Source organism: Toxorhynchites rutilus, chromosome 2, assembly GCF_029784135.1.
Source record: "Toxorhynchites rutilus septentrionalis strain SRP chromosome 2, ASM2978413v1, whole genome shotgun sequence".
NCBI lineage: Eukaryota > Metazoa > Arthropoda > Insecta > Diptera > Culicidae > Toxorhynchites > Toxorhynchites rutilus.
The window spans coordinates 10,006,969-10,032,625 of NC_073745.1; the positions used below are offsets into that span (position 1 = coordinate 10,006,969).

General features: G+C 38.2%; 1 protein-coding gene across 1 annotated transcript; it reads left to right on the forward strand.

Annotated features, from left to right (window-relative positions):
• The first annotated feature begins 209 nt into the window (after positions 1 to 209).
• Positions 210 to 17,353, forward strand: LOC129765532 (uncharacterized). The gene is made up of 4 exons (XM_055765934.1): positions 210 to 1,039; positions 1,788 to 1,959; positions 16,476 to 16,545; positions 16,959 to 17,353. Exons 1-4 carry the CDS (start codon positions 210 to 212, stop codon positions 17,351 to 17,353), a joined length of 1,467 nt encoding a protein of 488 aa, XP_055621909.1.
• The last annotated feature ends 8,304 nt before the right edge of the window (positions 17,354 to 25,657 follow it).

Genomic DNA, 25,657 nt, shown 5'->3' on the forward strand with positions numbered 1-25,657 from the left:
AGCATCCATTTGTTCTAGACCATCGTCATCCTCTCACAAAATTAATTGTAGTCCATTATCATCGGAGAAATTTTCATATTGGACAGCAGCAGCTAATTGCCATGGTGAGAGAGCGTTTTTGGCCAACAAACATCCGCAATTTAGTCAGAAAGGTGATACATGAATGCATTCCCTGTTTTCGTGCAAAACCCAAGGCCCTGGAGCAATTAATGGCCGATTTACCACCAGAACGAGTAACTCCATGCTGTGCATTTCGTCGTGTCGGCGTTGACTACTGTGGACCATTCTACGTTTCATACCCTCAACGTCGCGGTCGACCCGTCAAATGTTTCGTTGCTCTCTTCGTTTGTTTAGTCACCAAAGCAGTACATCTGGAATTAGTAGCAGATCTCTCAACACAAGCATTTTTAGCTGCACTGAAGCGGTTCTCCTCTCGTCGTGGCAAACCTGATCTGATCATGTGTGACAACGCAAAGAATTTTGTTGGAGCAAGGAGGGAGATCGATGAACTTCGAAAACTATTCCAGACTCAACGGTTCCAGGAAACAATGGTGAGAGAAGCTGCTATCGACAGAATACAATTCCGGTTCATACCAGCTAGATCGCCAAATTTCGGCGGATTGTGGGAGTCTGCAGTTAAGTCGTTTAAAACGTTGTTTAAGCGAACTCTTGGCACACGTAGCTTGGTGTACGACGAGATGCAAACAATCCTTGCGCAGATCGAAGCAATCCTGAACTCTCGACCGCTGACACCCATCAGCAATGATCCAGATGATTTCGAAGCTTTAACCCCTGGACATTTCTTAGTGCAAAGACCACTGACAGCGATTGCAGAACCAGACTTGGGAGCTATTCCGGACAATCGATTATCGGCATGGCAGAGAGTGCAGCAGTTCACTCAACAATTGTGGAAAAAGTGGTCGAGCCAATACCTATCGGACCTTCACAACAGAACAAAGTGGACCCGAAAAAGAGATAATCTAGCAGTGGGCACAATGGTTGTTCTGAAGGATGACAATATGCCCCCATTGAGATGGCAGTTAGCTAGAGTTTCCTAAATTCATCCAGGAGAAGACGGAAATGTGCGGGTAGTCACAGTTCGCACTAAGGATGGAAGCTACAGACGCGCAATTTCAAAGGTCTGTATACTGCCTATAAAAGACAATATTCCAACGGCTGATGGGGAGAACTAGGACTCCTCCAACGGCGGAGGTCGAGAGGCCTCCGCAACCCCAGTTAAGTTATGCGAATTTTTGAATTTCAAAAAGCTAATTGAAATTTTTTTCTCAGCGTTACTATACCTATTTTTGCTTCTCAAAGCACTTGACACTCGAAGCTTACTTTGCTCGTGTCCTCTATCAGCTGAAAAAAGGTAATATGTGTCGTTTCGGTGGTGGTCCAGATTGCATGAAGGGTGTTACTCATTTTATTAAGTCGGGTTGAGGTTTAAAACCACAACGGTGCCTTGCGCCAGCGCTGTCAACAGCGCCCTGTATCACGTGTCACTAAATCGTGAACTTCGTTTGATTTCTTCGAGGTATGATATTTTATGGATTAAAGGATGTAACAGAAATACAGAGTATCGATCAGAGGTCGCCAAGGAGCATGGAATATTGTCGGCCAGCCTATCTTTGTTGTCATCATCGGAAAATCAAACAGCTTCAGTCAGTTATCCAGCGAGTCATCAACGCCAACTGGCGTCAGCGGAGGCCATGGGGCCTCCATCCAGGGAAGTCGTTTCATGTTTCATAAATTCAAGTTAAAAAACACCCTCTCATCTTATTCAGTGTTTGTCGGATACCATCACCGGAGACATCAGTCCAACAACAGCGTGGAGCAGAACATTTCTACACAACCTCAACGGAGGCACAACAGTTGATCTATGCAGTGAACTCATCATACGCGAAGGTCCAGTCAGTCCACCTGAGTCCAGTTCAGTACACCAAGAAGCAGCCATCAGTAAACGAGTTTTGAAGCAGTAACAGCAGACAAAATATATGCCACTCTCAACCAATAAATCGAACATCGAGTAGAAAAGAACACTGCAATTGAAAGCTGAAACAAAAGTTTGAAATCCAGTGTATTCCAAGGCGGCCGGCTAATGTTGATTCTGTTACTTATCGAGAAACTTAATATCGAGCATCCCTAAGTGTGCTACCGAACAGCTGTGTTTGTTTACGTGAGTGTCTATTGTTTATAAAGTAAATAACAGCAATAGACAAAACAGCTGTTCAGTCTGCAGATAATTCTTCATTCTGCATTTCACAGTGTTCGTGAATATACCACAATTTGAATTTTACGCAAGTGCGTTTGAACTTTGAAAAGTGTCCGAAAATTATTATCCGTGCGCGAACACCCCTGTTTCACATACAATTCTCTGGTTTTCTTTGTATTCACGTAAGCTATAATTTATATCATAATAGTCAGCGAGTAAATGAAGCCAATTTCTTAAGTTTGACAGTTGCATCATTACGAAGCGGTAGCGTATACGTGATTTGTCCCACACGCAAATGTCGCAAAAAACATTTTCAACCTATTCAAATGACGCAGAGTTGCCAACATTCCAGTTTTTCCTGGATATTGCCCGTTTTATTTAAGCACTCCAGCGAAACAGCCAAAGGCATAAAATTATGAGAATCCTACTCCGCTCCACTTACATCGAAGACCTTTATGAAGCTTATCGTCCTTATCTATCCACTAGAGCCAGTCCCGGGATTTTCTTTCAACAGTTCATCTGTCCCTAGCTTATGTGTGAAGTTTCATGACATTTCGTTTATTTATTCACAACTACAGTTGTGTCACTACCTGAGCATTCGTGTAGAAAATGGAAAAATAGGAATGTCGTGTTTTGATCACACATTGATTTTTGATGGGAAAGCGACCTATTTTTATTTTTAAAAAACCAAAATAAAGCTTATTTTAGGACATTTTCTATGTGACCACCAAATTTTCGATAACGCATTTTAAACGGCGATCAAAATTATTCATGCACAACTCTAACATTACGAAAATGCTGTTGCTGTTGAAAATCCGAGTTATTTCTTCTTTAAGTTCTTCCAAATTTTGTGGCTTATTAACATAGCAACGGTCTTCCTCGCAGCCCCAGAAGAAGTAATCGACGACGTGAAATGTTGAAATTCTTACCATAAGAGGACAATGTTTCATTAAGGCTTCGCTTTTTTAAATACACGTTCTTGTAAATTGTACATCTTGACACTAAAAACCATCCGATTAGACTGAAGCTACTCGTAGCTGAATATTATCGTTCTGAAGTGGGGAATGCGACGGAAGTGAAATATCATCGACGGAGCGAAAAAAATTGGTTTTTACGACAGCTCGAGACTCCTCCCCCCTCTCTAAGGGGGGTCGGCCATACAAATGAAACACAATTTTCAGCATAAATCGAGAATCAATCAAGCAATATATATAAATTTTGAGCGGGACGAAGTTAGCCGGGTCAGCTAGTTATTAATATAATAACAGACGGAATCGTTTTGAAAAACTGAACAGAAAAACAATTTTGTTTATTAAAAAATTCCAATTTATTTTTTATTTTTAATTAAGTAAATTCAAAACTGTTTGTGGGCTAATGTGGCTATTTTGATTAGGATGGTATCCCTAAAAAGCGAAGAAGTATATTCTATACTTTTGCTATTCAAAGTGGGCCTTCATTTTTGTCATACCTGTGTCATAATTGATTTTTTTTTCCAAAATATATATTTTTATCAAGGCATATGGCGTTAGCCTGACGGGGTCGGAGTTCAATATTTTGACAATTTTTCTTATTATCTATGTTAGTAATATGTAACCGATTACTCGCGGTTGGCTCGAGTTTAGTATTACAAGTGTTCTCGTAATTGGGATGTTGCTGTCTCCAATGCTCTGTACGTGTGCCCGACACGGGATACTTCCTATTGGGATGCAGCTGACCCTTAATCAGCAACGCCCCCTAGTCTGTACCCCATATCGAGGATAGAGTGGTCACTAGCCGGCGCAATCATCAGCTCGTGTAGAGTTGTCATGAGCGGTACAACCTTTGGCTCTTGTTGAATCATCAGTGGACTGCACAACCTTTGGCCCGTGTGTCTGTAAAGAGTGTGTGTATGTATTGCCGCGACTAAGTAAAAGTTTATAGATCGGATAGGAGGGATATGAAACAGGGACACAACGAAGGAAACATCATTAAACGTTGACATCGGCGTTTCTGAGGAACAGGTATAGATGAAGCAGAAGATCAGGATCACGGCTACCTAAGATATCCCGGACGGGGATATCCGATTGTCTGCCTTGTGCTCTCAGTGCTCTAGAGAGCTGAGAGCGAGCAGCATGGAACCGGATACACGACCAGACAACATGCTCGATGTCGTGGTAGCCATCGCCACAATCACAAAGATTGTTTGCTGCGAGCCAAATGCGATAGAGATGCGCGTTTAGGTTGTAGTGATTGGACATAAGCCGAGATATCACGCGAATGAAATCACGACCTACATTCAATCCCTTGAACCATGCCCTCGTCGAGACCTTAGGGATAATCGTGTGTAACCAACGACCGAACTCATCACCACTCCACATGCGCTGCCAACTTACGAGCGTATACTGACGAGGAATGTGGAAAAATTCATTATAAGCAATTTGCCTTTCAAAAAGTGTGCCTTCTGAAGCGCCCACCTTAGCTAGCGAGTCCACTTTCTCATTCCCCGGAATCGAGCAATGAGAGGGAACCCATGCTAGGGTAATCTTGAATAATTTTTCGACCAGAACACTCAATAGTTGTCTTATTCTTGTCATAATTGATGAGAAAACAAGTAATTCCCATGTAATAAAAACTAAAGGGAATCACGTGTTTTATGAATGAATAATACTATGTTTGAACTATACCTAAAATACATACAACCAATATCATTGCTAAAAAGTACTATATTGTAATTAGAAATCCGAAAACAAATCTTGCGTAACCTTTGGAAAGGTCCCATGTAACATTTACGTCACATCGAGAAAAACGAATCTAAAGATCGGAACATTGTTCGCGAATTGTTTTAAAAGGAATCGGATCTGTATCACTACTTTCACAAAAAAAAATCAAATACCTGCACTTCGTGCTAAAAGCAGACCATTATTGTTATCACTAGTTGAATTTCACTTAAATGATAATAACACCGGAAAGAAACAAAAACTCAAAACGACCGAAGTACAACTTCGTGTTGTAATTGGACATTTTTTGTATCGGCAATTAAAAGATGGATAGATACTTGAACGATTGTTTTTGCAATACATCTAATGATTGAAAATTAATAGTGCGCATCCATTAACTCGATTTGTTTACATTTGTTACATAGGACCTTTTCAAAAGTCACGCGAGAAATAGCCGAAAATTACACCGGCCGTTGTATAGCTACGAAAGGAATCAACAAATTCAGTTCTATTTCAATAGAAATTCTTTAATTGAATCAGAAAGTTGAAGTTGAACAACGACTCGACTGGCTACAAAGTTTGACCGGAGACTCAATGCATTGGCTGATCGTTTGTAAGCCATATTATATGAATTCGTTTAAGCACGGGTTCCCCTCCAACGACGCGTGGTGAGGCGTACTTCATGGCAACCCTGGTGCAATCCTGAATTACGCCGTACTGCGTAGGTCGCGAAAACAGTATCTGAACACTCGAACAATCGACAGTGAAAACTACCTCAGAATAATCGAACTACGCACTAGCTAAAATGCTTATGAGCCTAAATAAATAAACAAATGGCATAAAAAAAATACGAACTATACAACGAACTTTTAAAGTCTAGCCACGAGGGATACGTCAAACAAAAGCAAGCTATACTGTCATGGCAGTCTTTTTCTCATTTGACATGCACTCGGACACAAGCCATTAAATTTAACTCCACCAGAACCATTGTTCCACATTTCCCAATCACTTTAATCTACCTTTGGCAACGTATGAAAAGAACAACAACGTGTGCGTGTGATGCAAATATGCAGAAGTATTCTCTACCGGCCGGTACTAATCACGGAGTTCGGATCGATAGCACGAAAGCGGGGTCTCTGGTCAGGTGGTGCCATGGTTGTCCGGTGGAAAATTCACAACGAAAACTCTACTGGAAAAACAGTTCTTAAAAGAACTGATAAATTAACATCTTTTGCCTGGTAAATGGCATAATAAAACACGTTACAATAGGAGCGAAGCATACCACAGCTGCTGTATTTTCGTTCAGGTTGTGACAGCAAAATTGAAACTCGTTTGCTGCTGCTGCTGCTGCTGTAGTTGTACGGTGGTTTCTTTTTCTCATTTTTCTTATTTCCTTTGGATGGAATGACATGCACTGTTGATAGCTATGCTTGTTTTCGCGGTAGTATTCTGTTGCACCTCTCGGTCGGAATGGACCAATCAGAACGAGGTATCTAGCGCGTTTAAATAATGTTAGACAATTTACAATTATTCATTTGTTTGTCTCAAAAATTACCATTGTATGTGTTGTGATAAACGCGTAAAAATATTCCAAATCATTTGATGCAAACATTTTTGCAATCTATCAAGAAATGGTCGAGTTATAAACGTTTGAGATCTTTCATTGATTCATACATGCTCAGTTTTTAGAATTTAAGATTACACCCCATCTTCCATCTCCTAAGTTAAAAATGCTTTCGTCAATATTTGAATTGAAAATGTTATATTGAAGAAATAAAAATATGTAAAAGATACACAGAGTTATATGTTATTTTGAGCAAAAATGTAATCATAAAACGGTTCGATTGTAAATGGATGACAATTTAATTATGTCATCGGTTAGTAGGTTTCTGCATAATACTGTGGACGTTTAAATTAACATCATGATATCTTTGAAATGAAAAATATCCCATTACTGTGTTCCTATGAGACTGAGATAGGTAAATTAACACACATAAACATTACTTGTATTCTAAAAACAATTGTGAAATCGCAGCGATCTTACTCGCACATTTTGCCATCTAAACACACTGGAGCGAATCGAAAAAGGATTTACAGATGAAACAGACAAACTTTGAATATAAATATTATGAATGAAAATTGATTTTTCTTTATCCGATATGATTATATGTAATATTTTTTTTTTAAATTTTTTGCTAGTGATGAATAAATTTTAGACGAAAAGTGTGTCTGATAGCAAGTTTGGAATAGTGGGCATTTTATAGAAACATGATTAAGTAAGAGTACAAACCAGTCGTTTTAAGTATTGAAGATAACAGAAGAGAATGATGAAGGGCGCCAGAATTGAACTCGCCTTCATATTTTTTGGAATTTGGAGTTTTCCTTAATTTATGAACCATTGATTGTATCTCTAAAGTGGTTTTCAACATTCATATGTAGCATGATGTCCTACATTCTAATGCCAACGTCTGCGTTATAGGTTAGTATTATTTATATAAATTAAAATAGAACACCAAATGTGTTGGTAAGCACAAAACCTGAGTATGGACGGAATGGTCCGATTTGAGTCGGCTTTATTTGGTTGTAATCGTCTCTGCCCGTAGATTTTTTTTTTGAAAAACTTTGAGGGAAAGTTCGAATGCAAATAATTATATGTTCTTGAATGTCATCGTTGTTAGTTCAATTGAATTTTGCGTTTGCGGAATTAGGCCTTGAGTTCTGTTGGTGTGAATCGAAAATGGCAATGGATTCTCAGGTGCAATAGCGCTTCGAAATTCAAAATTATGAATGTAAACTCTCTTTTCTGTATCAAACATATATTACATGTAACGGAGAAAAATGGTATTTGCAAATGAATCAAGAACCTTTAGCGAAAATTTTGTCTGAAAATAGTTTTTTATCATAATGACGAGTTTTGGAAGAAGTATTAGAAATTTCTATTAAAAGGAAATTGTAATGGGTCAATTAGAAGATAAATCAATGAAAAGTTCTGCGATTTAACCCACAAACGTTCGCTTATTAACGAAATAACGGTTTCGAACGAAATGCAAATCCGACAGAATCGGGGTGATATTAAAAAAATATCTAAATAGAGGATTGAGACGTTTTGACGCAGGATTACGTTTCGAGAATATATGGGGAGTACATATAACAAATTGTTCAATTTTGTGTGTTTTATGCTCAGAAAATTAATGATGATTTCATGATTTATGATGATTTTTACCAATTTATCAGGGCTTTCCCTAACAATCTATTGCAATGCAATTATAAAATTTCCTATAGCTAATATGTTTAAATAGCATTGAAAATAGAGCTTCAAATTATCCATATATTCGTGTAGACCGCAAGACGCTTCCCTAACACGGATTATAAAATCGGTCTAGTCGAATTGGAAAAATACATTGTGGTCTAGACATTTATAGTAACAATTGAAAATGCAGAATTCTTCCTCAACAAGGTAGCTTTCACTGGAATCCGTCGTTAAACATCACCTAGAGAGATTGAACTACGGCCGAAACCAAAAAACGAAAAGAAGTTTGAATTCAAACGATTTGATGACCAAACCTGTTTTACTGTTTTCTGAAGTACGTTTTGCTATTGATTGTGGAATTGAACAAAACAAACCGAAACACCTGAATTCACTCAGATTAATTCGGAGGCCAGAACACTTTATCTTACTCTTTTTAGCAATAAAATGAGAAATAATATCGAAACCTGCCCGTATCCTAAGCATTAGCTTCATAGTATTTATCTGTTCCATTCTCAAGCGTTGACTGCCCTCTAGTTTTTGAATTGTTTTCTTATTATGTTACCCTTTAATTCATCACAACCATTACATTTCGGGACTTTATTCGCACCTTCTCCCGACTCATGCCCAATCACTGTTCGTTAGACACGCTACTCATTCATTTCAATCTGGCCGGCAGCAATCTATGCGATTGTGGCCGAGGTTACCACGACATTGAACACGTTGTTTGGTCGTGTGAGGTGTATCTTGTTGCCAGATCGAATTTAGAAAACTCCTTTCGGGCTAGAGGAAGACAGCCCAATGTACCGGTGAAAGATGTGTTGGCCCAGCTAGACCTTGATTACATGTCCCAAATATATGTTTTCCTAAAAGCTATCGATGTTCGTGTGTGATTATCCTTATATTCTTATACGCTCCTTTTCCTCCTTTGTGAGTAATTGGTCCCCTTGCAATAAACAGGAGAATAAGGTCCCCTTGCAATAAAAAGGAGAAATGTAAACTCACAATGGATGTACCAATAGATTTAAGAATTGAGTGTGTGTGTGTGATTATGAACATTGTAATAATTTCCTTATATCCCATCCTTTTCCTGAGAAAATATGTCACCTTTCTAATCTCGAGTCCACCGCGAGTAGTCGGTTTCCCACACTATTAACCATAGATTTAAGAAAATTGTTTATATATACATATAGTTTTAAAAATATATTTAAGAATTTGGCTCCTTTAAACTTAAGTAACTGAGCCTGTAAGAATAAACGAATTTATAAAAAAAAACCATTACATTTTTGTGTGGCTTTACGTGGATACCATCAGCATCGTCTAATCAATAATAACTGTACCAATCAATGATACTAAAGGTAAAATTATGCTTGAAAATTGAACTTATAAATTTAATACAGATTTCAATACAGATTTTTTGAAAAAAAAAACTAATATAAAAAGATTTTTTCGGACCAAAAACACAGATTTTATAATGGCAACCCTGGTCCATGGATGCGATATTTCATTATTGTGTTGCGATAATGTTTTAATTCGAAGACACCAGGAATTGTTGTGTATGTGGCAAAGTAAAATTACCGGTTGCACTTAAATGATGCCATTTGGTGCGAATATTGTTGATGAAGGTGTATTCTGTTAAGGGGGTATTCTAGTGTAGAAACACGCATTTCGGACGTTTTTTCGTGCTTCGTTAAAATAAAACAAAGAATATTTTTAGTATTCATTGTATCATTATTTGTTCGTCTATCTTTTAACAATAGAACCAAAATTGAACGGAGAAAAAATATTCATAACTAGAATAGTTAAGAGCTGATGAAGTGCCATGGCGTACACGATTCCAGCCCTTCTGGTTATCTGAAACCAAAAAAATCGAACAGATTCTGAATCAGTAGAGATGCCGCTATCACATGAATCTCGGATAAGTCAAAACATCTTTTTTGACAAAATGGCGGCCGTTTGAAAAACAAAATGCGGTTCAAAACGATTTACTTTACGTTACCTGATTTTTTAAAAATAGTATAATTTTTTAAAATATTATTTTTAGAGGTTCATGCGATAGAAAGATGCATGCAGATTGTATTCATATAAATTCGACATAAATCGGTTCAGTAGAACTTAGAATATCGTGTACGCCAATTTGAAAAAAAACTAGTTTAGAGAAAAACGCGTTTGAAGTTTATTGTTATGGCCGTATCAGGTTAGATACCGTATCACTAATAAGTCTCTAACTCGGTAAATAATAGAATTTTCGATAAGTCCTTTCTAGAGTATATCTTGAATGCCTAGACTACAGAAATCAGAAGCAAAAAAAAATTTGTTTTTTTTTCAAAAATTTCTAGACTAGAATACTGCCTTAATGTAATTGCCTTCAAAATCAGTCTGATAATCAATCAGCAACAAAGACTAAAAAAATACGATTTCAAACCATAGTCCAAATATACAATAACAGCATGCACTTTTTATTAGTTTACGAACATGACTTCATTTTCACAACAAAATTTACGTAGAAAAATGAAATACACTCAGGCGGAAGAGCACATCTATCTTTTTATTTTTTTTAAATAGATTGGAATAGCAATTAATTTTCGTTTTAATTTTTTTTTTGAATCATCATAATCATCGTATATTAATCTAAAACCTGTTTCAAGTTGCATTGGAGACAAATCAAATGAGCATTAATATTATAATAGCACATGCCGATCTCAATGTTTGTTGTTTACCTGTATGAGACGTTCTTATACATGAACCTTTTACTCGTAGTCTAGACCTGACAGCAAGTGTTTGCCACATGTTGTAGTAAACGGCGAATGATTTTTGACTTAGGACTACTTCTTACATTGAGGGTGACAAATCAGAAAACAGAAAACAGTTAACTTTAATAATTATTTTTGCTGCGAACGGATTTTAACGATTTGCATACCAATCGAATCGGAAATATCCTAAGATTTGTTTGATATGCTATACATTACAATCCCATAGTCTGTATATGGTTTAAATTGATGAAAATTGGAAGCATTCCCATTTCCCCTTGATCACTTGATGTGCATCTGACATTGCAAACAACACAATCACCCGAGCCATGCACACCGAGCCAATAGCATACATTCGATACTTTTAGTTGACATTCGTATTTGCTCTCGTGCGTATTGGTTCTGTTATGATGCAACAAGCTCCTAGCTTTGTTGACGGTTTTGACCGATAGTCGAGGAACGATTTTTCATAAACGGTCATTCTCGCGATGTTCCATTTCTATCGCTGCAACTGTGTGCATCTGTTAGTCGCGTGTTTGATGCTTGTTGAATGGCGATGCATGGAAGATGCCTCTCGTTAAATACTCAGTGCAATGTGTGCATTGATATTAAGAAACAAATTGCGACATATGCCCAATTAGTGTATTGTTCTCGCAAAGGCACGAAAGAATCGTTGTTTCTCGAAATGGTTTTGTAAACCGCGCAAGCCTTTTCAGGTTCTCCGAAACTTTTTACTAAAGAGTTATTTATGAATGTTTGACGTATTCGTAAATAATATCCGAAATAATAAACCAACAAATTTAAAAAAAAAAGATTGCGTAGTCGATTTTTTTTTTGAGAAGAGAAGCATGTGAAAATCGACTGTCCAAACTTTATGCCAATGGAGACGAATTATCTTCAAAATAGAAACAGGCTGTCGAAAAAAACGGTTCCATGGATTCCTTTATTGTAAAAATGGTGTAGTAAATCATCGCGGACATTGAAACACTTCGTCTGAAATTAAGCAGTCAACAATGAATTTTCATGGAAATGTCGACTATAATTTTCCTGGGAATTGACTAGAAAAAAAATCTTTTGTTAATCTTAGTTACTCCTTTTTTAACAAATCATCTAATTCGTTCATATTCTTATGAGATTTAAAAATGAATTAGTACTGCTCGATTTTGCACATGCTTGAAAACATTCTAACTAATTTGGATGTACCATTTTACACGAATGACAAGAGAATGGCAAATTATAATCGTCACTCGATGGAAGAATAAATTCGCATCAACACATCATCCACCTAAAAATACCTATTTCTTGTGCAATTTACTCAATATTCATTCGAAAATTATCTAAGATCAACTGCGGACTCATATGACTTCTTTAATAACTAAGCCCTATTGTCTGAAAACACTCGAATGAAGGGATTCGATTGGGAATACAAGCTGTACTGCATTTATTCTCTTCGGGAAGGATTATCTCAGAAACCTCATTTCCGATTCGAATCCCTGAAACGGGATATTCCACATATTATTATTCCCATTTATCAAGAAAACGGAGACAAATTTCCATAATTCTATCCAAACCTTTCAGGACACCGAAAGTAGCTGTACGCGTTTATGAAATGTGCAGCAATTTATCTTGTTTCGCTTTTTTCTGTCCATCTCTCCGCACAAAGCAAGGATCGTGCCTTTGCCCTTCCACACCCTCTCCTCCTCAGATGATGGGTTTCCCGGAGCCGTTACTTCCTTGTGCTCCTCTTTTCTTTAACACGTAATCATCATAAACGAAAATAAATTGTAATCGTCATGCATATGTAATTTATTTGGTTTTTATTTCCTTCCTTTCGTTTGTGGCACACACACACCCTCACAAAAGTCTTCAGATCTTCCTCTCTTTTATCGCCCTCGTCCTCGCTTGGCAGCGAAACAGTGTGCGATTGTTGCAGCAGCCGAACCACCCCCGCATTCCATGCTCCACGCCATGGATCATCTTCTCGCCCGGATATCTCACTTGCTTCTTACATCCCGCCCCACCGCAAGCTTTTTATTTATATGGATTTTTCAATAAAAATGATCATAAATACATTTGCGCTGCCAGATGAAAGCACATCCTCCGCGTTTTCGGTTCGGAAGCCGGAGTGTGTCTTGGCTGGAAGGCAACGCCATTAGCCTCAGAAGAGTGAGCTCCAAATTGGAGCTTGTTAGCGCCAGGTTTGACTGCCCTCCGATCTAACGGGCCGAGGGCGGGAAAGTGTGAGGAGCCTTCACCGGTAATAGCATGCAATGCAAATAAGGAGAAAATCCCAGCCCAAGTGGTCGCATAAGCAGCTGCGAATTCAGATCCCATTGTCGCAGTGGAACATTTCAATTGAAAATTTTGCTTGCAATGATCATATGTCTTTTTTTTTTAAATTGTATTTGCACGTTACTGAAATGAGTTTCCAGGCAGTTTCCCTACCGTCATCACTTGCCAAAAACTTATGACGTGAGCCCAGAAGCCCTCGAGGCCATATGAAGTTTCCTGGATCCCATGCATAATCATCCCCCTTTCAGCGGGGGAAAACTTCACATTCATTCAGCACTGTCTGCGCCACAAACCCCGCTGCTCGTTTGCTGTTCCACCTCGCCAGAGGAAAAACACAAACTGCAATTCATCCTAACAGCGAGAGAAAATTTTTGCTTTACGCTTGGGAAGAAAAATCCTTCCTTTTTCTTCCCTTTGGACAAAATTTTCATACACTGGAATAGAGAGAAGGCAGCACAAGGAGAAAAAAAAGTTGTTTCGCAGCCTAGTATTTCCATTTCACAGTTGGAGAAAAACGAGAATGTGAGGAATTTATGGGTTTCTGATGTGACGATAAGAATTTTGATTGTATTTTGCTGCTATTGTTGTTTTTTTTTCTGTGCTGCTTTCTCTTTCTATCGCTCACAGCAAGGACTTGAAAATGTGCACACGAAGGCAAACAATAAATTTGATACAGTGGGTGGGATCTTTGTCTAAGCAGTTGGACCGTGTCTGATGAAAAAATTGCCCTGGAAAGAGAGTATCATTTCACTTGCCTCTTCATTTTCATGCCCCCACCCCCCAGGACCCCCGCCAGATTCTCATAAACAGAAGGGAAAAGTAAATAAAAACAACGAAATAATGTCGAGGCATGATCATGATAATGGTAGATAAGAAAGCTGCCGTTTCTCCCCGCTAGGGAGGATAAAAAAGGGAGTGTTCGATAAAAGGAAATCCAATTTTTTATTGGATAGCCTTTTTTCGAATTTATTCAATTCGATTTCGGAATAATTTGATTGATGCGATTTCGGGGTAATGTTGATTACCACACTCACAAAAAAAACCACTTGATTTGTTTCAGCGGAGATGAATATCGGGAACCGTTTACATTTTCCCACAAAAGCACTGTTCGTATCCTCCCTGTGCTGCTCGTATTCATTTCTGGCCAATCTCCAAGAAAATCACACTGAGGCGAAAATCGATGCCGAAATTTATCATGATTTACTGCCACAAGAGATTCCGAGACCTCCGGAGTGAACTTCCGGATCTCGTTACTTGCCTGCCTGATAAAGCATGCATTGAAACGGAAAATTTAACCACAAATCGCTCGTTTCCAAGTGTGTGTGTGCGGCTGTGTGTGTGTCTCGTGCCGTTCGATGGCAACTTTTTGTCCGAAAATGTTTGTGCTCACATGATGATGAACATCATCGATGTCTCCGGCGGTTCCTGGCCTATGCATTGTGCCGTCCCGACGCTCGAGCCATTGGAATTTCAGGCAGAAAGTCTCAGCATCCTTTCACTCACTTCTTCGTTTTAGAACCGAACTGTCGGTCTTTTTGCGGCGGAACGTAGGCTGGCCGAATTGTGGCTTTCGGGAGGAGGATAATTCGAGATAATATTTAATTCCCTCTCAGACCATCGCCACTAATCTCCTTTCGGTTGTTCAAATGTCGTTGGCACGAGAGTGAGTCTTGTGTTCGGGTAGCGCTCAGTATCCGTCAGTTCGTCTCCTTGGTTTTGAGAGAGTTGGAATCCAAAAAAAGCGGGTCTTAAAATTTATAGTATTTAAATATTGTCATGGAACCAACATAGTCACTTAGATAATCTCATTTTTATATAGGTCTTTGACTTCTGTACCTGTTAATAGTAAGTTTAAAGATAAGATATATAAAGAAAATTGGGAAGATTTGAAACGCAAATTAGGTAAATTCGTTGATATGATATATGTTTTAAAAAATACCATTGGACGGGAAATTTTTTCCAACAAATGATATTGCCATAAAAAAAATTTTTTGAGACCCAATCAGTAGAGCAGTACAGTGACTCAAAGTCGAAATCGTACCCCGCCATGCAGATCTTTTTTCACTACTTTTGAAAGTCGGAAACAAGTTTTCGAAACATTCTATTCAGATAATGATATATACATCATTTTAAAGCAACATTGGTTCGCATAATACAACTTATACAGTATCTTAAAAGTTTCAAATAAGAACTTGTGTTAATTGATAGGGATCGATTTCTAGAACTGGTCGACCACCAAAAATAAATTTGTTTATGTGGACTCCTGGGAAACCGACATCGACTACTTTAAGAACCCCTGCGCTAGACGAAGTGATCGTGCAAACAAATTTTTGTGATCTTCAAACGAGTGACGGCAACAATTTTATTTCCAGTTCCTCAAATCTCAAAGAAGAATAAAAATTAAAAAAATATGAAGTGAGATGCCCAAGACACGGCCGCGTTGTTGTTTATAATTTAGTATGTTATTTGAAAATTAATGCAGTAAATTACTCACAAATCCGACAAGTTCTAACCGACTGCATTCCACGGGTCCACGAATGAAAATGAATCAATTTTTTCATATTTCTGTAGTTAAGACATTCAATAATATATCCTAGATATGACTTTTCGAAAATCCCACTATTTACAGGGTTGTTGCCATTTCAGTGATGTGAAATCTAAATGGCCATGACACGTTTCTCACAAAACTAGTTTTTTCAACCTGATATCGTCAGGTTCCGTTTTTCTACCGCGTTGACTGCCGTTCTACGCATAGTTGTCCCATGTTACTTTTTGACAATTTTCAGTTTTCTTCATGAAACGATGTTTTTATGCCTAGTCTTCCAGAAAACCACAAAAAAAACATATTGTTTGTTCCCAGTATTTCAAAAAAATAACATCAAATTAAATTGTTCCATGTTGTTATTCTAATCATAACCATCCCACCATGTATTTTTGGACCGTAAGCAAGCTTGATTGATTCAAATTAGGGAAACTTTTCACATTTCATTAAACAATAGTTTACTGATTCTAAAAAACCAGATGTTTTGCCAAACTGAAAAGCTTAAAGCCAAATATGGTAGAAAACTTTGATTGCATTCTTCCCATTGCTGATTTTGGAACATGGGACAACTATGCGTAGAACGGCAGTTGAGAACAAGCGAATTTTTTGCTTCAGAATGCATACTTAAAATGTGCACAAAGCAAACATATTACACAGTTTGCGCAAAAATAAAGTAGAATAGAAATATTACGGGGTGAGTATGAAAGTAATTACAGTTCCAATTTATTCCTAGTCTAGCTTCAGCCAGCGAGCTGTGAAACTCCGCACAACGCCTAAGTCTGATAACGAAATCACTTCGGAAGGTCCGTAGTGTGCTACGAATGAAAGATGCAGTGGATTTTTTTTTATTCTTTTTTTAATTTTTGTTCTCAAATATGAGGTGGTGCTTGATGAGAAGATGCACCGCGATAGTTTTCATGTTGTTGTGTGTATTATTGAGTCACCCATCTTCTTGGATGGCACTAACGTTCCAGTGGAACTTTTGCCTTCTCAACGTAGCATTACTTGCGTCAATTTTATTAGTAGTACTTGGTTGAGATTGCTATTCCAAATAACACGCCTTGAATGTACTCTGGAGTGGCAAGCTCTAGAATACGCGTGACCACAGTGCAAGCCGGAAGAATTTTCTTTGACGAAAAATCTCAAAAACGTTCAAACGAGTCAAAAAAGTCAAAAAAGTCAAAAAAGTCAAAAAAGTAAAAAAAGTAAAAAAAAGTCAAAGAAGTCAAAGAAGTCAAAGAAGTCAAAGAAGTCAAAGAAGCCAAAGAAGTCAAAGAAGTCAAAGAAGTCAAAGAAGTCAAAGAAGTCAAAGAAGTCAAAGAAGTCAAAGAAGTCAAAGAAGTCAAAGAAGTCAAAGAAGTCAAAGAAGTCAAAGAAGTCAAAGAAGTCAAAGAAGTCAAAGAAGTCAAAGAAGTCAAAGAAGTCAAAGAAGTCAAAGAAGTCAAAGAAGTCAAAGAAGTCAAAGAAGTCAAAGAAGTCAAAGAAGTCAAAGAAGTCAAAGAAGTCAAAGAAGTCAAAGAAGTCAAAGAAGTCAAAGAAGTCAAAGAAGTCAAAGGAGTCAAAGAAGTCAAAGAAGTCAAAGGAGTCAAAGAAGTCAAAGAGTCGCCTTGAAACATGGGAAATTCATTATTTTCATCGGTGATCGAGAAACTGTTCATAGATACGTGTAATTCCATCTAATGTTTGAAGGTGAGCTCTCTATTAAGAGGATACCATACACGCACAATTTTTTTCACATAGAAGGTTTCATCAAGATAGATAAGAAAGATTATTTATCCTTTGCTGTTCACACCGTAGGCCCAAGTTCCATTTCATTTGGGGAGAAAATGCAAGGAACGTTGTCACAATAATTAAACGAAGGATTTGGTGGTGCGAATGGGATTAAGTCTGAACTGAACGAGCGAATGAGTGAATGAAGGATGAGAGGGGCGAATCGAATCCTCCGGAGGGATGATTGATGCGATTCCCCTTGTCTGGGTATGATGATGATGAGTCTGCACATCCTTGCTGGTGGGCGCAAGAGATATATGTTGCAGAACTGGTAGCATCGGCGACTTTTGGCTTTGATCGACAGTGCGTTTAATGGGAATAATGTGATTTGCCAAGTTTTCGGTACGATAATGTTTTGGTCGAAGGAAAAGGGATAAAAGGGTTTCTTTTCCACCCCCCGGTATATTGACAGTTTGAGAAAGGGCAGCAGGTGGGATGTCGAGTTACTTTTCGATTGAAGTTATAGGGAAACTCTACTATTGCGGGATGATTAATTCGTGTCATTTGTTCAAATAATTGAAGGCCAAATAATAGAGATTGATTGGATATGCGAAGTTGTTCAATGTGTGTTAAAAGACGCTACAAATAATTTCTAAGAATGGTTCCATCTTTCACGAACGTTTTCAAATTCTTTCCCTTTTTTCAAAGTCTCGTTGAATATGACTTGAACAAAATTTAAAATATTCATATAACTATGTCCATATCAAACATCTTTCATAATGAACAGAAAAAACGCAAGTAAGTGTTGCATGCTGTAATTAATTCCTATCAAGATAAGGGGGAAAGCAACAAACGGAAAAAAACAACTCATATTAATAATAACTATGCAACATCATCGCACTCACGACTATCCACGCCAAGGGAAGGTACATTTCACAATGTCACCGTGTTTTTGTGACTTTATGCCGACGTTTGTGTGAAGGGAAGCCGTATAACCGCAGACAGGCTAATAAATTGGAAAGATAATAGTTTCACAGCTTTCCTAGGCCCTCTCTCGTTTCTCGGCGAGCACTGAGATAATGCAACCAACCGGCTCGACTTGGCTGACGAAAATTAGGGCAGTCAGCTGCAGTAGCAGCAGCAGCAGCAGCATCCAGCAGAGATACACCTATGTGTATGTAATTTTTATTTTTTCACCAGATGTGACTCGCCAGAACTATATCGTGTATGATTGCTGCCGAGGGGGTTTCCCGGACACTTTTGTTTGACTTGCACTCTCACATTACGGGTGTTCTGCGCCGGTGATGAACTTCCACACAAGTCATCATATTCTCGACAAGTACTGGAACAGCTAAGCTCATTGCTGTGTTTTCGCTTTCTTTGTTAGCTAGCACCAGTCGAGTCAAACGGTGGGTTGTCGTTCGAATGTGGAAGCATTATCCCGTGGGAATTACGTGATGAGAGTTTAATGATTTTCCCAATTTAGTCTGTGGCAACATCAACGGTAGGAGCTCTGTTGTTAAGGTTGTCGCACTCACCTACCCATTTTGTCACTGCCGAGTCTCGAAATCGTCCCCCAATCTGGGGATTTATGTGGTCTGAGCTGTGGAATTTGGAAATTGGTTTCAGTGTACACTTCGTTTCGTATACTTCTAAATGATTGAAATTTTCAAGGTTGTTGGTTCAACCAGTCTTAAAATGGGGGACATGTGAGTAATACTTGCTCCTTAGGGAGTCGTTTGTGAAGGAGGAATGTTTTCACATTTAATTTTATTTGTTGCAGGATTTTTTGTGTTTCGATTCTAAATGTTTAATAGCTTCGGTGTTTGCTCTCAAGTGTCATTGATTTGTTCATGTGCGATGAGAATATAGCTGCCATATTTAGGACACAGCAATTCCAAATGAAATCGTCCTAAAAATGCAGATTTTAAAAACTTGTATTTTTGATTCCAATGAAAGTGTGTATTCCGTTTGGGTTAGAGGAAATATGAGTCTTCCACAGCAATTGGGAATTTTTTGACTCAAGCGTAACTTTTGAAAAGGTCGTATCGATTTGAGTAAGAGAAATCTTTCATAATTTATATCTCAAAAAATATGAGTCGTACCGAAATAGTGTGTTAGAAAGAGTTATAGAGTATTGTTGGCTTAATTTGAAAAAAAAACTATACACAATACAAAATATCAAAAAAAAAAATTATTTTTCAATTTTTTCATATAAAATAGAAGTCATGTAGAAAATTTTAAAAATGGGCCCAAGATGGTAAAACTATTTTTGACCAAATTTTTGGAACATCGAATTTTTAGGAATTTTCGAAACTTCGAATTTTTGTATGTTAGCAATCACTTTTAGCCACAAATTATGAATCTTGGATGTGATTTAAAACAAAAAAGGTTATTATCAATCTCCTTCTAAATGAATTCATAATTTGTGGCTAAGAATGAATGCTAACATACAAAAATTCGAAGTTTCAAAAATTCCTAAAAATTCGATGTTCCACAAATTTCGTCAAAAATAGTTTTACCATCTTTGGTCCATTTTTTTAAATTTTCTACATGACTTCTATTTTATATGAAAAAATTGAAAAAAATATAAAAAAATACATATTTTTTATTATCGCAAATTTAAATTTTATTTTGTAAATAAAAAAAAAGAGTGCTAATTTTCTTCTCAGTGTATATTTTTTTTCAAATTAAGCCAACAATACTCTATAACTCTTTCTAACACACTATTTCGGTACGACTTATATTTTTTGAGATATAAATAATCAAAGATTTCTCTTACTCAAATCGATACGCCCTTTTCAAAAGTTACGCTTAAGTCAAAAAATTCCCAATTGCTGTGGAAAACTCATATTTCCTCTAACCAAAACGGAATACACACTTTCATTCGAATCAAAAATACTCATGTTTTGTCATTTGTCGATTTCATTTAAAAACTGCTGGACATGAAGAATGATATGTGAATATATATGGAATACGGCCTTTATCATGTGAAGACTCATTCAATGTTATCGTTGGCCAGATCCAGTCTTTCCTCGAGCTCCTAAATCAAGCTGCACTTGATTATATTTTTATTCCCGGCAAAAATGGCAGCTATAAACACAGCCCATGGAATCCCATAAACCTTAAACAAACTATTTGGTAGCCTCGTTCTTTACCTACGGATACCAATAAAAACCCGTTTCCCCCGTTTCCCCCTCAACACTCCCCGGCCATTACGACGATCCGAATACGCGAGAGCACACCGAGAAGAGATTACAAAAGATAAACTGTTGGGATATAAATATCCAACTTTCTCTATAATCACCCTCGCTCCTCTGAGCTGAGTCCTCACGGCCAACCCGTCATCTCCTGTTTGAGTACTTTCGATATATAAACACAAACACACACATAACCTCTCGCTTTCTCGTCATTACACCGGCAGGACTCCCAAAGGTATAATCACCATTGTCCTCTCAACTTTCCCGTCCAGCTTCGTTCCATCGTAGCCAATCGTAAACCCAACTGACCATTCCGAACTGTTTGTGTGTGGAATTGTTACGGAACCGGAGCCATCGCAAAAGTGAGAGTACTTCAATCGCAACAAACAGAAGCAGAAGATAGACCGACCTCGAATCCGAAAGAAAATGCGAAGAAAGCAGTGGCTTGGGAAGCCAAGAAAATAAACACATATAATCTCTTAATGATCCCCAAGAATCAGGCAGTGGGATTAGCGAATTAAAACTTTTGATTAGTACAAGCACTTCTCTTCCGGAGGGCGTTTTTCGATTTTCCTGCTTAGTCCCGTTCACTGCCACCTCCCACGCAACAGTTTTTGGTCTCTGGAGAATCTCTAAAAAAATGCTCCAATACCAGGTTTGGCAATATACGTAATGACGTTGGTGCGAATCCTCATAATCCGTTGCTAATTAATCAGATAAAACCCAACAATGAAGTCTACAAAGCTGATTTCGATTTTTTTGTCTCGCTCTCTGGTACCGTTAGCCCGAATCGATCCGCACCTGAGAAAGTGTGTTTGTGAGGAGAATGAGTAAGGAAGGCAGTTGTCGGTAGCCATGGCACTCCCTCAATCGGTCGCCACAGGATTCTTTCAATCGGTCCGCTTCGAGAGCTGCTGATATGCTGCTGCGGTGAAATATGCCAACTTGAAACGGCGAAACAGAGAGGAAAACGCGGCGAGAATTTTCATCTGTCGCTCGGTGCTGCAAAGCTTGGCAATGGCAAGGGATTATCGCGGAATTGTGGCTCGAGCAGAAGTAGTTGAAATGTAACGGTGATTTGCCGAGTCGTGATGAAGTAGATTCGCGCGCGTTCTTTACCTACCTCGCCCGTAAATGCGCCATGACACCGGAGGATTAGTAGCCCTGGGTTACCATCGCTTACGAGGTATTTAATGGCTTTCACAGGTAGGGAAAAATTGGGCGCGTTGGATTGGCGACTGACGCTGACTGTTGTTTTTGGATAAAGATGCAATTGTTCGGATTCCGATTGTTTTGACTGAGATTTATTTATCATACCCTTTTCCAAAATAGTCATGTTCGCATTCATTCGATTTTCTGGCATGAGAGGAAACACATATAAGAAGAACCTAAACTGTAAACTCGTGTGAAAACACGTGATCGGAAAAATCACATAGGAAATGAGCCTAACGGAAATAACTTCAGAGAAAAAATCACAATACCACAAAAGCCTTCTAGAAATATTCTGACGCAGAAAAAAACTTCATGGGTATAAATGCCTCACGGAAAAAGCGCAATTTTCATTATAAATTTATTTTTTCGTCATAAAATTTATTCTGAGGTCCATCAAACGATGATTCCGAAGAGATCCCAAGCCACCGAGACGACGCGATCAGAATTGGCCGCCGATCCGCCGTAGAATGCAGCGGCCTCTGGCAAACAAACCAGTGTTCCACTGATTGCCCGATAAGCTTGAAACATAGGAGAGGATCCTTTAGTAAGGAGTAAGCGGTAGCGAGCGTCGGACGGCATTCATTTTGGTGCATTACATTTGCCCGATTATTTTTTTGTTTTGAAATATATCATTCATTGCGATTCAAAACTATTGCACCATGATCTTGAGAAACTTCCTGGCTTATAGGTATTTTGGCTTGGACATTTAGCTATTTCTGGAAATGTGAGGTTAGTGTAAAGATGAGGCTTTTCCGTGTGGCCGTATTTCCGGTAGGATTTTGTGACATAGGGCCTGATCACGAACATCACTGTATCAAATGCTTTCACATCACTTACACTTCACTTAATCATTTTGTGTCTATCATCATTGTCACGGACAGTTGCGTGTAAAAATGAACTCCGTCAAGTGAAAGAGTTCATTCACGTTTATAAGAGACATGTCAGTTGCATAATTTCGGACGTTTGAACGTTATGTAGGTAAAATTAAAAAGTATATGGGATAATATTCCATTTAATTGAACGTATGTTTTAGAATGACAAGTTTGCGATTATACGTCGATGATTCGGTATTTCAATCCAACTATTCGGACTTATTCCATGAATCTTTTGCTTGGTGCGTTAGCTTGCTGAATCAAACGCTAGCTCAAAGATGAGGAGGAATACTTGGTTGCTCTTGAATAATGTAGTTGTTGAACATATGGGAATGTAATTTTATTTCCTCTTTCTATAAATTACTGTAGAGATAAAGTATGACTATCATGAGTTATTAAACTCGATGTCTCGCATACTCTTGTATTCAGCTCTGTCTTACTCGTTTGAATAGTGAGAAGTATTTAACGGGTGTTAAATAAAAAATGAGAATTTTTTCAATACCTTTCAGTAACTCAAATAAAGAGCGTAAAATTTTTTTTCTCCAAGAAAATTACTCTTTGGGCTCCCTAGAAACAGTAGGCGTGTTTGGTTTTGCTAGTTTGAATTTAGTCAAAGCAAAGATGGCGTCGAAACAGCACGTGCTCCGCGAACGCATTGTACGGTTCTACGAAACGCATTTCCAGTAAGGAAAAAAGTTCACGGTGGCACATTTTAAGGAAGAAAATGTACCTGTCAGTACGGTATATCGTATCCTGGGTTCCCTGAACGTAAAGCGGAAGGTCTGAAGTGGTCGTCCGGTGACGATAATGACGAAGCAGAGGAAGACATCGTTAAAGAAGCTGTTTGACAACAAGGACGCAACCAGCCTGCGTGACGCCGGTCGGAAATATGGCTGCTCCCACGTATTGACCCTCAAGATAGAAGGAATCGTCTGCAGGAAGAAGACGAGGTCGCCGGAGTACACGGAGGAGCAGATTGAGACGGTTAAATCACAGTGTCGGTGGATGACCAAAAATACCGCGGGACGTCTTTCGTTCTGGACGACGAAAGCTATTTTCCGCTGTCCAAAACGCATATTCCAGGAAATGATAATTACTACTCCAGCGACAAGTCATCCACACCGCCTGAAGTGAAATACAAGTTCAAGCACAAGTTTGAAAAAAAGGTTATGTTGTACATCGCCATTTCCGACCGAGGCATTTCAAAGCCTTGGTTTAAGCCGAGCGGTCTGACAATCAACCAACAAATCTATCGAGAAGAGTACCTCGATAAAATCCTGCTGCCGTTCCTGAACGAGCATCACGCGGATGGGGAGTACGTCTTCTGGCCGGACAAGGCGTCTTCCCATTACGCCAAGAAGACGCTGGCGTATCTTGAGGAGAAAAAGATACCGTTCGTGCCGAAAGATCGTAACCCAACAAACTTGCCCCAGTGCCGCCCAATAGAGGATTTCTTTGGCTCACTCAGTACCATAGTGTATAAAAACAATTGGAGGGCCAAGGACACGAAGCAACTGACTACAAGAATCCGGAATTGTATCCGGAAAATGGACGTAAGTGCCGTACAACGTTCTTGTGAGAGCATCGCGACAAAGTTGCGTCGAACAGCAGACCACGGCCCTTACTCAAACATTCATTGACATTTTTCTGAAGAAAATACATTATGTTATTGATAAAAAATACTGAAATCGATGAAAAAAAACATCTTTTTTATATGTGATTGAAAAAATTCTCATTTTTCATTTAACACCCGTTAGTATAGGTCAACGTTAGAATCATTTTTTAAGAACCGTTTCTACAATTTATATCTTCTAATATCTTCTATATCTTAGAATAAACCCGAATTTATCCATCTCATGATCAGTATAATCTGAGCTACTCCCATATGGGATTCTGAAGATTAATCCTCTTATCCTTCTCGTGTAATTTCATATACGGGACATGAGGTTTGGTATAATTGCTTAAACAGAAACTGGTCAGCAGCGTCGGTCAGAAGCATAATTTTCATATGAAACATCTGATGAGTTTCAAGGACTTTGCCAAAAGCAGAAAATGATTCAGATTTTCTTTAGACGGATATAAAAATTATGGAAAAAAATATATATGGAATAATTTAAAAATGATTAATTTGAAAGCTTTGCAATGATAGATTCATTTTTTCCTTATTTGAAACTTAAATATTCTTTCATTCAAAGTATGTCTTCAAAACAATATCGTTGAAAATATCTATTACTTAAAACAAAAAATCAATGGCCGTATTCGATGTAGCTATCGTCCTGATTCGGGCCTTGTCCACCAATTGCGAATGTTTGAATTACAAAAACCAGCTCTGTAGTGTTGGAAAAAAATTACAGTTATTATTTATTATTCAAAATATCAACAAATCAATATTATACATAATCAAATGATCGTTTTGGGCTGATGGCTTCCATTACCATTTTATGGGGTTGCAACTCTCTGTTAGTCTAATCCTTAAAGAAGCAACAAATTTCTATTCATTTAGGACAATCGAAATTAGACCATTCGTTATGTTTCAATCGGTCTACGGGAGCTACATTTTTAGTTCTCAATTACATCCCATAGCGCATTTATCGAGTCCAAATAAACAAATTTACATCCTCTGGATACGTCAGGATTTCGTTCTAAAAATGCCACCCAGCGGGTAAATAGATGTTTGTTTATCTTTTCTTTCTTAAAAAGCAAGACAAGATTCAAAATGTTAGTAAAAAAGCTAAATAAATCCGAAATTAAACTTACTCCATTCCGCGTGACTAGCTTTCACCATCTAAAACACAAGTGACAAATGTACTTGTTTTTCCTCGTCACGTGACAGTATCGTGGTATTCATAATAACACCGAGTTCATCAAAGTTGTCACGACGGATGAATTCTTCCGCATTCTACACACGCGGTGGCAGCCGT

What these genes read in the sequence shown, in the direction of transcription:
- LOC129765532 (XM_055765934.1), top strand. Translation starts at nt 210, where the DNA reads ATGGCCGATTTACCACCAGAACGAGTAACTCCATGCTGTGCATTTCGT. An exon ending in ATGCCCCCATTGAGATGGCA is followed by an intron (nt 1,040 to 1,787) that starts GTTAGCTAGAGT and finishes CATCTTATTCAG; the next exon opens with TGTTTGTCGGATACCATCAC. An exon ending in TAACGAAATCACTTCGGAAG is followed by an intron (nt 16,546 to 16,958) that starts GTCCGTAGTGTG and finishes AGTAAAAAAAAG; the next exon opens with TCAAAGAAGTCAAAGAAGTC.